Source organism: Coregonus lavaretus (genome assembly GCF_964263955.1).
Source record: "Coregonus lavaretus genome assembly, chromosome: 3".
Classification (NCBI taxonomy): domain Eukaryota; kingdom Metazoa; phylum Chordata; class Actinopteri; order Salmoniformes; family Salmonidae; genus Coregonus; species Coregonus lavaretus.
In genome coordinates, this window is record NC_139990.1 from 10,964,121 (window position 1) to 10,978,758 (window position 14,638).

Sequence of the window (14,638 nt, forward strand, 5' to 3'; positions counted from 1 at the left end):
GTCTGCTAAATGGCATATTATTATTATTTAAGCATTGTTGTGGACTTAGACCATCACATTTTTGTCTTTTTTCTATAAAAAAAAGGTGTGATTTTGAGAGTGAAAATCTGAAAAATGTATAGGATAATATAGGATTTTTCACACAGGTTGTCTTTCCTTCGCTGGGCGGGCCGTTTGGGAACTTTTTGGCAAAATTATAGTATACCCACTTCTCCAGGCAGCACTACACCACTGCATAGGGCCGATGGAAAGACAGCAGTCACACACAGCATGATGTAAAGGATAAGCAGTCCATTCACTCTGACATAATAAGCCAGTAGGTCCCAATCATAAGAATACAAAAGCACAACCATTAGGCATTTCCCAATCAAAATGTACAACTAATACTTCCCATTGCAAAAAACATTTCACATTTAGCACACAAAGCAACCGATGACCTAAAGTTTAAAGTGAAAATGACAGCGTTTTATCTACTTTGCAGGTATGAAACAAACCATCATAATATCAGTCAAAAATATCAAATTCCCAGTTGATGCTACAAAACCAACTTTATAAGAGGTTTTAAAAATAAGTTATATTTGACTCAACGTTCCATGATGTACACTAAGGCATTGTTGGCAGATTAGATAGATGCAGTTCAATGCATGATTACTGTAATTCACCAAAACATTTCTTGGTAGTCCAAAAAATATTGCTATCAGGTTGTAAATCACAACTGGCCTGGTGCATTGTTTGCTGCCTCCATTCGGGATGCACTGTTTCAGTTTCAATGACTCAATATTCTGGACAAAAACTGATAAATGTAACTAAGGCTGGGAATGTCAATACAATCAAACTAGCAAGCAGTGTTGCCAACTTAGAAACTTTGTCGCTATATTTTGCGAGTTTTCAGACCCCTCTAGTGACACATTTTCAAAAAAGCGACTAGTGACAAATCTAGCGACATTTTCTGGTGTTATTAGAGACTCTGACGTGAAAGCACGTATCGTTCTTACTCTTCTCAACGAGCAAAGCACTCACAGGCGGCCCAGTCCTCGCGCAGCAGTCCCTCCCAGCTGTAGTCAGAGCAGGAGATGTTCACTCCTCCGTGTCTAGACTGCAAATGAATCACGCATGCGGGAAGCCACCGCTGGCTGATCCCGCCCTGGCTTACATTCAGGGCGGAATGTAAATGTATGGTGTTTTTTACTCGCTTTTTGACTCTCCCATGACGCTATTCCTCTCTCCTACAGCGTCCATCACAATTACATGCACATGGCCAATTATGCAAATTAGGTGATGATGTCATTTAGCGACTTTTAGGACAGCCAATAGCTACTTTCCTTACTGAGGAGTTGGCAACACTGCTAGCAAGGGCAATGATCACAAGTCAGTCATAACGTGGCTATAGGCTAGCGTATCTATTTATGTAGCAAGCTAAAAACACGGAGCCTAACGTTAGCTAGATAGCTAGCTAGCTGCTAGGAGGATGTCATGTCATGCCATTGAAGGAGTGGGTGAGTGACTGACTTTTTCCCCTCATTACGTTTTTTCGGTGGCTGTACACAGCTAGAGATGATTTCACAAAATTACAATCATGGTCTTGAATTGGACTCGCATTTTTCTGGTCTCGGTCTTGACTCAGTCTAGCCCCCACTCCGGTCTTGGTCTTGACATGGCCCTCATTTGCTCTGGTCTTGGTCTTGAATCGGTCTCGCTTTAGGTGGTCTCGAACACAACACTGGCATTAATTGCGATAGCCTCACTAAGTATTTTTTATAGAGTGTGTTCATGTACTTGGAAATGTTCTTTCCACTTCTGGTGTAGTGGACCGAGACAAACAGACAGACTCAAGGCGTGGCAGTTTTTATGCTCTTATTTAAAATACAGCCCTGTTCCAACATTTTAGAAATGCATCCTTCCTTCCTTCTTCCCTACCTTTCTTCCTCAAAGATGTCTGGCCTGACTTGACTGGATAGGTGAAGGTTTTGTGGTGGAAATATCACTCAGACCCTATCCAACTCACTACGTTCAGTCCAGGAAGTAAAGGAAGTGAAGGGTGCATGTTTTCAAGGTACCTGCATTCACACAGGGCTGCAACAAAGCAGTCTCAATCTCAACTTGTCTTCTAAGGTACTGGTGATTTAATTAATTTACAACAATGTGTAAAGACCTGCAAGCCACATGCACAGTTTCTAATTCTCTTTCTCTTACCCTGTTGTGTTGGTCCATTTTTTTTCATCTCCTTTCCCAGCTAGCACATAACGTTCTGAGAACCATATGTTTCTTAGAGCTTGGTGAGAGTGTGGTTGTCCTATGATTATTTTGCATACAACCTTCCCACAAAGTTCTGGGAATGCTGCAGGATACCCAGACAGCACATTAGATTCTGAGAACCATATGTTTCTTAGGTGGAATTTCAGTGCTTAAGCATAACATTTTCTGCACGTTTCCTCATGGTTCTATTTAAAGTAATGTTCTCGGAACGTTCAGAGAACATTAAGAAACAACGATCTTCTGTGGGAATTTCAGTAATTCAGCATAACATTTTCGGCAGGTTTCCTCATGGTTCTATTTAAAGTCATGTTCTCAGAATATTGAGAAAACTTTCCATAAAACCACAAGAAAACATTAATAGCGTTCAAAGATTGTTCTAAGAATGTTATTTAAAAACGTATACATTCAGCATCAACAAAACTCTCTCAATCCTCTATCTTGTTAAGTGTGTTCAGGTGTGTTGGCCGCGCCCACTAATTGGCCATACCTGATCTTAATAAGTGCGTGTTTCCTTTGTAATGGGGTCTTTTTGAAGACTAAAATTAACAGCTTTGTAGGAGTTTAAAAAACATGGCATGCTAGCGCCATCTTGGTGGTGCAGTGGACTAATTCCATGGCTAGAGAACAGAAGATCATAGGTTTGATTCTCACTGACGCCGTACCACAATACAAAATAAATGTGTTTGCATGATTAATGCCTAAGCAAATTAATTTCCATGTGTATTATCTGTGCTTGGAGTTCAAAACAGTTAAACTAAGCTAGCAGTGTTCTTAGAACATTATTTAATTACCTTCAAATAATGTATAATTACCGTTCTCAGAACGTTAATAAAACCTCCCAAAAAAACCTTAAGGGAACCACAGTAAATCGTTCTCAGAACCTCCCTGCAACCTAAAAATGTTCCCAGAACAGGCAAAAATTTCATTCAGTTTCTCAGAACGTTTAAAAAACGTTCCGTTTTACCAGTCAGGAAACGTATGGCTTTGTTCCAAGAACCAATGGAAAACAAAAAAACGTACGTTTCCACAACTTCCAAGGAACCAAATGTGCTAGCTGGGTTAATCTGTATTTTTCCTCTCTCCCTCTATCATTTTCTCTCTCCCCCCATCTCTCTCCCTCTCCGCTGTCTTTAGTTTGGAGACTGGTTAATAAGAGTTCTCTGGGTTTGACGAGAGACGTGGCGCTCCATTGGCACAGTGTAAACCCACAGACATACTTTCAGCATTACCAGTTTCCACACACACACACATACACACGACTGGCACTGGGATTGTGCAGTTCTGTAGAGGCATGTTTGATGGCTGGGCATGTGTTCAGTTGCTTTCTTGCAGTAAAACATGCACACACAACACACACTTCCTCTCTCACACATTCTCTCTCTCACTCTAGGCGTGGATGAAGGGTTGTGGTGAATCTGTGAAAAGTTGTCCCATGAAGTCCATATAAGGCAAAAACCAACCAGACAACGCTTGCCTTATATGGGTACAGTTTCATCTCACGTTTCATAGTCAATCTTTTAAAGGTTTAGTACAGTAGTGTCTGATTATCTGCGAAGACTGCAGTCTGATGTCACAGGAGGTATCTGCTGTTGTTGCGTTCAGTGTTTTCTCCCTCTCTCTCTGGTCTTCTGATGATGTGTTTGGCACATATGTTGCTGAATGGGAATGGTGTGTGTGTGTGTGTGTGCGTGTTGGTGTGTGCTTGCGAGCCCTCCACACACACACGCACTCAGCTTCCAGTCAATAGGTTCCTCAGACATCTTTAGTTATCCCAGGTTATTCCCCATCTGTGAACAGAACATCAGGAATGACAGTGAGTGGAATACGATCTTATTCTGTCTCTGATCCTCCCCCTTTCCCTCCCTCATGCTCCCCCCCCCCCCTCCCTCATCCTCCCTTCTCTCCTGTCATCCCTACCTCTTCTCTCCTCTCCACTCATCACCCCCTCCTCCCCCTGGGTATCAGCTTTCAGTGTGGAAGATCTCTTTAGGTACTAACGTGCTTCATAGTTCACCTGGTTTTAATGGTAACTTCAGTGGTAACTTAATTAAGAGCCAAACTAATGTCCCTATGATATCATATCCACAAAATTAAAACTCACTGAGTCATTCTGTGCACTATGTAAAAATATCATAACCATTTATTGTTGCAAATCCTTATCAAATTATCGGGAAACAAAATAAATACAATTCTGTGTCACATCTTTAAATAGCAGCATCAAATATATGTTTCACATTAAGGGCTATAATTCATAACATTTAAATGTCTCTTCTATTAAGTCGAGTGTCTGCTAAATGGCATATATTATTATTATTATTAATATATTATTTTATCTCCTGGACATAACCAGTAAAGGTGTGTATTTACTCCTCTCTACACTCCCCCTATCCTCCTCCTCTCCCTCTATCCTCCTCCTCTCTTTCCCCTCTCCTGTAGCCCTCCTCCTCCCTGCAGACCTTCTGTCTGCTAAGGTAGAGTACCTCAAAGCGGCTGTAGACCTTCTTGTCCTTCCTCATGCTCTCGATCCTCTTCAGGAGACTATCTCTCTCCTGAGGGTTGGCCTGGGGCCTCATGAAGCGGTTCTTTTTCAGCGTTGGCTCCCTTTCCAGCCCTCCTTTCTCCCCCGCTACGTCTACGCCCTTCTCCCCTCCGGCCTCCTCTCCTCCTCCTCGCTCCAGCCGGTTCTTCTGGCTGTTAGCAGAGATCTGTTCCAGGATGACCTTGGTGTCGTCTCTCAGGTTGCTACTGAACAGAACTGAGCCGCTGGAGCTCTGGTACCGAGACAGACCTGTCGTTTTGGATGCAGCTTTGTAATTGGCTGAGGAGGTGGTGTGGTCTGTGGCTTTAGCGTCGGCAGAGGAGCTCAGGTGTTTAGCGGCGATCCCAGGCTCCTCTGAGCTCTCCGGCACGGTTCTCATGGTCTTTTCGTCTCCGTTGGACGCCAATGTCGCACCACCGGAACTCTTCTTGTCCTTGGGTCCCAGGAAGCCTTTGAATTAATAATTGAATTAATGAATAAATTAAAACCTTTATTGCTCCTAAGGGAATTTGTTTTATACATCATGAGCACAGCAATTACATTTTAAAAAATGAAAACCAGTAAACATGGACGTAACAATCCGTGACAGACACACAGACAGTACAACATACCTTTGAGTCTTTGGGTCTGCTTCTTGAGGAAGTCCAGGGGCTTGGCGTCGGCCTTGCCCTCCCCTCCTATGGTGTTGAGGGAGATGTTGGAGCCCAGGTTCTTGTGGAGCCCCTCCTTGGACTCGGTCTGTGACATACCGGACGAGCTTTTGGAGCGAGACCTCTTCAGCTCGCTTTTCTCCGCGTCTGTAGCGTCCGTCGTTAGCATTTCCTCATCGCAGGAGACGTGGCGTGGGTTGGAGCTCTTGAACAGCTTCAGAGCGTCCCTCTTGAAGATCTTCGGAGAAGGGAATGGCTTTAGAATCTTACCGGGCTCTTTCTCTTTCCTCTGTGACTCCGAGCTGCTGTCTCTTCTCTGGACTGTGGTAGTAGAAGCGTCAGGTTCTGAGGTTTTGAATCTTGAGGTGATGGACAGTTTGCGTGTTAGCTCTGGTGTGGCTGCGACTTGTGGTTTCTTTGGGGCAGGCTCTGGAGCAGTCACGAAAAACAAGGGGACTTTGGGGACCGAGGTGGTGGTTGTGGTGGTGCTGGAAGAAGGAGTGTCTGAGAGGTCTGGTTTCTTCTGAGGAGGTTCTTTTATCACAGCCTCTTTAGATGCGTTCCTCTTAGCAGCCAGCTCCATGAAGTACTGCAGTCTATTGGAAGGGTCGTTCATGTTCAATGTCTGGGGTTTGGGGGGATCTGTAGATGCTGGGGAAACTTTCGTGGTCTCCAGATCGGCCGGGGGGTTCTTAGGCACCTCTCTGCTGGCTGGGGTTACTTTGGGGGGCTCCTTCTTTAGCTCAGCCTTCTCTTTCAACCGAGCCTCCTTCTCTTCTTTCTCCTTCTCTCTCTCGTTATCCTCTGCCTTCTTCCTCCACTCAAAGGGTTCCCGGGTCAAGGAGCGTCTCTTCTCCAGGATCTGTTGGACGATGGAGGTGGTGCGGAGCGGTTCGGAATTCTCGTCCTCCTCGTTGGCCACCTGCATCAAATCAAATTAAACTTTATTCGTATGGCACATTTCAAATCAAGGTTGCAATACACTGGAATTAAATAAATAAATAACAAATAAAACAAATCTGAGATGATATGAAAGGTAATAAAGACCTTCATGCCCAGGCCTCCCATGTGGGTCTCCATCTTGGAGGAGGAGAAGATGAGGGAGGAGCGCAGCCGGGAGCTCCTCTGGAGCATCGGGTTGATCCGCATCCGGACCGACTCGTGTTTGGAGAGCGAGACCTCCCCCGGAACCTCCCTCGACGATGGCATCTCCACGTCCGCCCCCACCTCCCTCCCCCCCACCTCCCGCTCTTTCTCTCTCTCTCTCTCCCACTCTGTGGTACAACGGTCAGCCCTGTCCTTCCCCATGCTCTCAGGCATTAAGGGCTTGCTAAAGCGCAGCGGTCGGATATCCGGTCTAGGCTTGTAGGGGACATTCGGAGGCTCTCTCGCCTCAAAGCGGGGTACAGACCCCTCATGGGTGTATGGTTTCCCCTCAGACTCTGGGTCTTGGAAAGCGTCAGGGCCCAGAGGTTGGGGCAGCCCCTCCTCTCCTGTGTCCCCGTAGGCGCTGAGGTAGGAGTTGATCCTCCAGCTGCGGAGGCCCTGTCTGACGTTGGGGTCCTGGTCGTGGTCTGCCTCCGCTGGGATGGGGAACAGCTGCTTCTCTGGGGGGTGGGGATGGGTGGGGGATGACAGGCAGGCGTAGGGCTGGCCCACCGTCGGCCTCTTGTGGCCACTGCCACCTCCGTACCTAGACAAAGGAGAAGGTGTTACATTAGTATACACACATTTCGAGTGACATGGTTGATACTTACAATTTCTTTTGACCGAAATGTTGTGTGCGTATCACTAAAAGCTTCATTTAAGAACTCTAGTGGGAGCAGTCAACAGTGAAAAAATATGACTCATCATTCTCCAGTCCAGTGGACTCTCCATACCACGTACCTTCCCCCTGCCGGTGGTTGTCCCGGGTCATGTTTCAGGTCCTCAGAGGAGAAGTAGTCTCTGTTGTATCCCTCTGGACCAGGAGGTTCCTCATGGGGGTAGCCTGAGTCAGAGTACTGGTCCAGCGCTGGTCTGTTCCTCAGCCTGTTGTAGTGTCCATGGCCTGAGCCAGATCCCTCTAGCCCTGACCCCAGCCCTAACCCAGGTCCCTCACCACCCTGGTAGTAGTGGCTGGACTGGCTCTGCTCCCTGGAATACAAAAATGTTCAGAAATCATCAGCAGCAGCAGAAGCATCATCGTCATCAACATCATCAGAATAATGGATCATAAAAACCCAACATGCTTTACATATCTTTTTTTAAAGATTATAACTAGGGCCAAGAGTTTTGCCTGACCTGATCACAATATTAAGTCAAGCTGACAAAGACAACATAAACTAAATAACTAACCAACTAACTAATTAACTAACTAGTACCTGTGGTAGTGCTGCTCTGTCTCCTCCAGGTTGTTCATGACTCTGTGCTTCATGTACTGTCTGGAAGAGGAGTAGCTCTCCTGGGTTCCCTCTGCATAGCTGTGCCTCTTATAGTCACTGGCGCTTATCTCCATCTGCCTGCGAACACAGGAAACACAAACAAAACACTTTAATATGGTAACAGAGGACACATAAACAATTTAATATAATAGGTTAACTGTTTATGGGTAAAGTTCCCCAAAATCGGTTGAATACTCATGTTTGACTTTGGCACTCTATTCCATGTATACACTCTTAGAAGGAAAGGTGCTATCTAGAACCTAAAAGGGTTATTTGGCTGTCCCCATAAGAGAACCCTTTGAATAACTATTTTTGGTTCAATGTAGAACCCTTTTTGTTCCAGGTAGAACACTTTTGGGTTCCATGTAGAACCCTTTCCACAGTGGGTGCTACATGGAACCAATAAGGGTTCTAAATGGAACCAAAAAAGGTTCTACCTGAAACCAAAAAGGGTTCTTCCTATGGGGACAGCCGAACCCTTTTTTCTAAGAGTGTAGTGATCTATAGTGAATAGAGTGCCATTACAGACACAACCTTCATGTGATGGTGAGTTCTACATCAAATCTAGTTTTACATAAATCTACGTGCACCATCCCACCTGGAGACCATGGAGCGGCCCTGTTCCAGGAAGGACTGCTGCATCCTGAACTGCTGTGACGCTGCAAACTTCCCAAGATTCAGTCCTCCTGGTTCTATGGTGTGTCGGAACATGTCATCTCTGTGGAATGCAGAGCGCTCGGAATCTCCTCCTCCGAAAGGGTAGGCCGGAAGTTCGGGGGTGTGTCGTTGGAAACCCCGAGGGTTTCGCAGGGACTGGGTCCGCTTCAACCCAAACTGGTTACCGTAGTAACTGCTGCTGCTGCTGTCAGAGGAAACAGGCACTAGGGCGTGGTCAACAGTGAGGGGCTGTGATTGAGCGAACAGGATGCGGAACTCCTCGTCGAAGGTGGTGACCAGCTCTCCCAGGAAGAGATGAGCGATGCAGCGATGCAGCTTCTCATAGGACCACATGAAACTACAGGAAACAGGATATGACACATTAGCTTCTGCGACTAAAGAAGTATCTGATATCTGTTCTATCTGCTGTGTTTCTATGCTCAACTATAGTCAAGTGTTGAAATCTGTTATATTTCTATGCTCACCTGTAGTTTCCGCTGAGCACTGCCCTGCAGTCAGCCAATAGGAAGCGGTTTTTCACCTGTCCTTTAAATGACTTCCCTGTCCGACAGAAATAGGTCACCCCCGCCACCGTCCGCACACGCATCATCTGCAACACACACACACACGAATACACAAAATAGTTATTCAGAGTCACAAGGGGTTAATGTCTTTAATAAATGATGTAATTCTGTAGTGAGTTCTAAGGGAAAATCAAACCAGTTTGTCCACTCTGTTGACATTTATGTAACCAAGCTCAGATCTATCAGTTAGACATCATGTAATAGTACAGTAGGTAAATAAATTACTTACTGCTATGAAACAGTGGCCTCCTGCCAGTCAACACAGAAACACTGGAATACTGTCTGTAAGACTGTCGGCTCAAACCATGTGTTTTTCAAACTATTAATAACTATTTTTATTTCTTAGCCTTGTGCTGTGTGTGCTAGTGCTGGGCTGGATCAAATGCCTGCACACCTAGTAGGTTAACCTGAGTTAAGACGTGGAGAGTCACCCCGCCTAAAATAGTTCAATCTAGGCCAAACACAGAGACTCACGTGGACAAGGTCCAGGTTGACCTTGCAGTTGGTCACCATGGAGACGAAGTGATGGGCATTCTGTTCGTCCAATAGGATGTAGACGGGGACGTGACGCGCCGCAGCATCCAGCAAGTCAGAAAACAGATCCACATCTGTAAACATGTCCATCACCACGGCGATGACCTAGCAACGCCCAATGAGAGACAGGAAAATATCACATTAGCCAATTAGAAACTAGAAAATATCACATCAGGTTTTGGTTTATTCAGCATAGTTGTACATGAAACACACACACACACACACACACACACACAGAAAGAGGGAGGACAGTGACAGAGACATGGCCAGTCAGATTAACAGGTTTGGCAACTCTGGTGACATTTAGACACACACACACACACGCACACACACTGAAACGTAATTGTATTCTTTAGGAGGTTGAGCTGAGTGCAAGTCATTCATCTTCAGGGACAGGGCGTGGTGGATAAGCAGGGCAGAGCGGGGGCAGACTGACTGACTGACTGACAAAGTTTAAGACAACAGCGTCCATAGTTCTAACTAACAAATAATCATTAACATCACTCTATCTGCAACACTGGATCTCTGTCTGAGGGATAGTGACTGAGAGGTAACGCCTGATAAAAAAGAACAGAATAGATATTCAACGGGATGGGAATGCTATTACGATAACGGTGTGTTGTTGGGTGGATTGGGGTGAGAAGGCCTGGGTTTGGGAATACAGGTGTGATCTGTAACTGTCAGTTGGACTCCACTCCTCCCCTCACTGCTGGGACATATGTGGGCAAGACAAAGGAGCTTATCGTGGACTACAGGAAACAGAGGGCCGAGCACGCCCCCATTTAACATTAACGGGAGCGAGTCGAGAGCTTCAAGTTCCTCGGTGTCCACATCACTAAGGACCTATCATCATGGTCCAAACACACCGACACAGTCATGAAGAGGGCATGACAATGCCTCTTCCCCCTCAGGAGGCTGAACAGATTTGGCATGGGCCCTCAGATCCTCAAACATCTCTACAGCTGCACCATTGAGAGCATCTTGACTGGCTGCATCACCACTTGGTATGGCAACTGCTCGGCATCCGACAGAGGGGAGTGCGTACGGCCCAGTACATCACTGGGGCTACACTCCCTGCCATCCAGGACCTCTATACCAGGTGGTGTCAGAGGGAGGCCCTAAAAATTGTCAAAGACTCCAGCCACCCAAGTCATAGACTGTTCTCTCTGCTAACGCACGGCAAGCGGTACCGGAGCGCCAAGTCTGGGACCAAAAGGCACCTGAACAGCTTCTACCTCCGAGCCATAAGACTGCTGAACAGTTAATCAAGTAGCTACCCGGATTATTACCATTGACCCCTTTTATTATTTATTTGTTTTATCTGAATTTTTTTGCACTGACTCTCTTGCACTCACTAGACTCTACCCACACACTCACACATACTACACTGACACTCCAACACACACATGCTCACACACATATTGACGCCACACACACTCACACAGACACACTTTCACACTCTTCACATACTCGGCTGCTACTCCGTTTATTATCTATCCTGATTGACTAGTCACTGTTTCCCCTACCTACATGTACATACTGTATTACCTCAACTACCTTGTACCCCTGCACATTGACTTGGTACTGGTACCCCTGCACATTGACTCGGTTTAAATAAACATGTATGCATATCACGCTGCGCCTTGGTCTGACCCGTCCGTCAACGAACGTGACACCTGCACATTGACTTGGTACTGGTACCCCTGCACATTGACTCGGTACCGGTACCCCTGCTCATTGACTTGGTACTGGTACCCCTGCACATTGACTCGGTACCGGTACCCCTGCTCATTGACTTGGTACTGGTACCCCTGCACATTGACTTGGTACCGGTACTCCTGCACATTGACTTGGTACTGGTACCCCTGCACATTGACTTGGTACTGGTACTCCTGTACATTGACTTGGTACTGGTACCCCTGCACATTGACTTAGTACTGGTACTCCTGCACATTGACTTGGTACTGGTACCCCTGCACATTGACTTGGTACTGGTACTCCTGCACATTGACTTGGTACTGGTACTCCTGCACATTGACTTGGTACTGGTACTCCTGCACATTGACTTGGTACTGGTACCCCTGCACATTGACTTGGTACTGGTACTCCTGCACATTGATTTGGTACTGGTACCCCTGCACATTGACTTGGTACTGGTACTCCTGCACATTGACTTGGTACTGGTACTCCTGCACATTGACTTGGTACTGGTACTCCTGCACATTGACTTGGTACTGGTACCCCTGCACATTGACTCGGTACCGGTACCCCTGCTCATTGACTTGGTACTGGTACCCCTGCACATTGACTTGGTACTGGTACTCCTGCACATTGACTTTGTACTGGTACCCCTGCACATTGACTTGGTACTGGTACTCCTGTACATTGACTTGGTACTGGTACCCCTGCACATTGACTTAGTACTGGTACTCCTGCACATTGACTTGGTACTGGTACCCCTGCACATTGACTTGGTACTGGTACTCCTGCACATTGACTTGGTACTGGTACTCCTGCACATTGACTTGGTACTGGTACCCCTGCACATTGACTTGGTACTGGTACTCCTGCACATTGACTTGGTGTTACTATTTCCTTTTTTATTTAGCAAATATTTTTCTTACTTTTTAACACTGAATTGTTGGGAATGGGCTCGTAAGTAAACATTTCACGGCAATGTCTACACCTGTTGTATTCGGCGAATGTGACCAATACAATTCGATTTGATTTGACATACGGTACACTTCCCCTTTACACCACGTAGACCTGAACAGGTGTGTGTGTGTATGTGCCTCTGTAAGTGCTGTACGTGCTGTGTGTGAGTCTGTGTGAGTGTGTGTGTGTGTGTCTGTGTACATCCCTTCTCCCCGCCCCTCCACATACGTGCTGTGCGTTCTTGATGAGTCGTCTGGCCTGCTCCTTGATGCTTGGCATGTCGGGCTCGCTGGGGTTGACCAGGGTCGTGACCTCGGTGGGGCCGATAAAGCTGTGCGCCTGGAGGGGCCAGCCCAGGTCCAACCCCGGGGCAGCTGTGTCAGAGTGCATCGGCCAGTAGGTGTCTGACGAGCCGTCGGCGTCTGCCTGGGGGAAACACGGGCAGGCTGTTAGTTAACTATATTTACACTATGACAACAGGAAAATATGAATATAAACTCAGCAAAAAAAGAAATGTCCTCTCACTGTAAACTGCGTTTATTTTCAGCAAACTTAACATGTGTAAATATTTGTATGAACATAAGATTCAACAACTGAGACAAACTGAACAAGTTCCACAGACGTGACTAACAGAAATTGAATAATGTGTCCCTGAACAAAGGGGGTGTCAAAATCAAAAGTAACAGTCAGTATCTGGTGTGGCCACCAGCTGCATTAAGTACTGCAGTGCATCTCCTCCTCATGGACTGCACCAGATTTGACAGTTCTTGCTGTGAGATGTTACCCCACTCTTCCACCAAGGCACCTGCAAGGTCTTGGACATTTCTGGGGGGAATGGCCCTAGCCCTCACCCTCTGATCCAACAGGTCCCAGACGTGCTCAATGGGATTGAGATCTGGGCTCTTCGCTGGCCATGGCAGAACACTGACATTCCTGTCTTGCAGGAAATCACGCACAGAACGAGCAGTATGGCTTGTGGCATTGTCATGCTGGAGGGTCATGTCAGGATGAGCCTGCAGGAAGGGTACCACATGAGGGAGCAGGATGTCTTCCCTGTAACGCACAGCGTTGAGATTGCCTGCAATGACAACAAGCTCAGTCCGATGATGCTGTGACACACACCCCAGACCATGACGGACCCTCTACCTCCAAATCGATCCCGCTCCAGAGTACAGGCCTCGGTGTAATGCTCATTCCTTCGACGATAAATGCGAATCCGACCATCACCCCTGGTGAGACAAAACCGCGACTTGTCAGTGAAGAGCACTTTTTGCTAGTCCTGTCTGGTCCAGCGACGGTGGGTTTGTGCTCATAGGCGACATTGTTGCCGGTGATGTCTGGTGAGGACCTGCCTTACAACAGGCCTACAAGCCCTCAGTCCAGCCTCTCTCAGCCTATTGCGTACAGTCTGAGCACTGATGGAGGGATTGTGCGTTTCTGGTGTAACTCGGGCAGTTGTTGTTGCCATCCTGTACCTGTCCCGCAGGTGTGATGTTCGGATGTACCGATCCTGTGCAGGTGTTGTTACACATGTTCTGCCACTGCGAGGACGATCAGCTGTCCGTCCTGTCTCCCTGTAGCGCTGTCTTAGGCGTCTCACAGTACGGACATTGCAATTTATTGCCCTGGCCACATCTGCAGTCCTCATGCCTCCTTGCAGCATGCCTAAGGCACGTTCACGCAGATGAGCAGGGACCCTGGGCATCTTTCTTTTGGTGTTTTTCAGAGTCAGTAGAAAGGCCTCTTTAGTGTCCTAAGTTTTCATAACTGTGACCTTAATTGCCTACCATCTGTAAGCTGTTAGTGTCTTAACGACCATTCCACAGGTGCATGTTCATTAATTGTTTATGGTTCATTGAACAAGCATGGGAAACAGTGTTTAAACCCTTTACAATGAAGATCTGTGAAGTTATTTAGGTTTTTACAAATTATCTTTGAAAGACAGGGTCCTGAAAAAGGGACGTTTCTTTTTTTGCTGAGTTTATATATACAATATTATACAATGTCTCCACCTCTTTTTTATTGACATCAATTAATTTATCAATCAATCAATCATTTGCAGACTCTGTCACCTGAAAACACACTTTTTACTATGACGCCTTCATGTAGCTCAGACTGTCATAAATACTTATCTTCTCACTTCAATAATATCATTATCATTATTAACGCTACCTCATGATAGGGCAGCTCCGGTACGTTCGAGGTTGGGGCCTGGTTGGGTGTCTGGATCGTGGTCTTGATGTGTTTGATTTCCGGTTGACAGAGGAAGTCGACCACGTCTGTTGCCTGAAGAAATTCATAGTAGCCCTGGAGAGAGAACACACACTGGAGTAATCGCAC

At 46.4% G+C, this 14,638-nt stretch overlaps 1 protein-coding gene across 3 annotated transcripts in view; it reads right to left on the minus strand.

Annotated features, from left to right (window-relative positions):
• Positions 1-1,829: 1,829 nt before the first annotated feature.
• The window catches only part of LOC311126208 (protein FAM83H-like), a 38,678-nt gene continuing 25,869 nt past the window's right edge, over positions 1,830-14,638 (minus strand). For all 3 annotated transcript variants that reach the window (XM_084158493.1, XM_084158492.1, XM_084158491.1), the window contains exons 3-13: positions 14,471-14,605; positions 12,527-12,724; positions 9,584-9,748; positions 9,011-9,135; positions 8,467-8,883; positions 7,809-7,946; positions 7,333-7,581; positions 6,493-7,138; positions 5,407-6,367; positions 4,737-5,245; positions 1,830-4,043 (exon numbers count right to left, since the gene is read on the minus strand). In XM_084158493.1, coding sequence (XP_084014619.1) covers positions 4,023-4,043; positions 4,737-5,245; positions 5,407-6,367; positions 6,493-7,138; positions 7,333-7,581; positions 7,809-7,946; positions 8,467-8,883; positions 9,011-9,135; positions 9,584-9,748; positions 12,527-12,724; positions 14,471-14,605 — 3,564 coding nt within the window. In that variant the 3' untranslated portion in view covers positions 1,830-4,022. The remainder of the gene's footprint in view (positions 4,044-4,736; positions 5,246-5,406; positions 6,368-6,492; positions 7,139-7,332; positions 7,582-7,808; positions 7,947-8,466; positions 8,884-9,010; positions 9,136-9,583; positions 9,749-12,526; positions 12,725-14,470; positions 14,606-14,638) is intronic.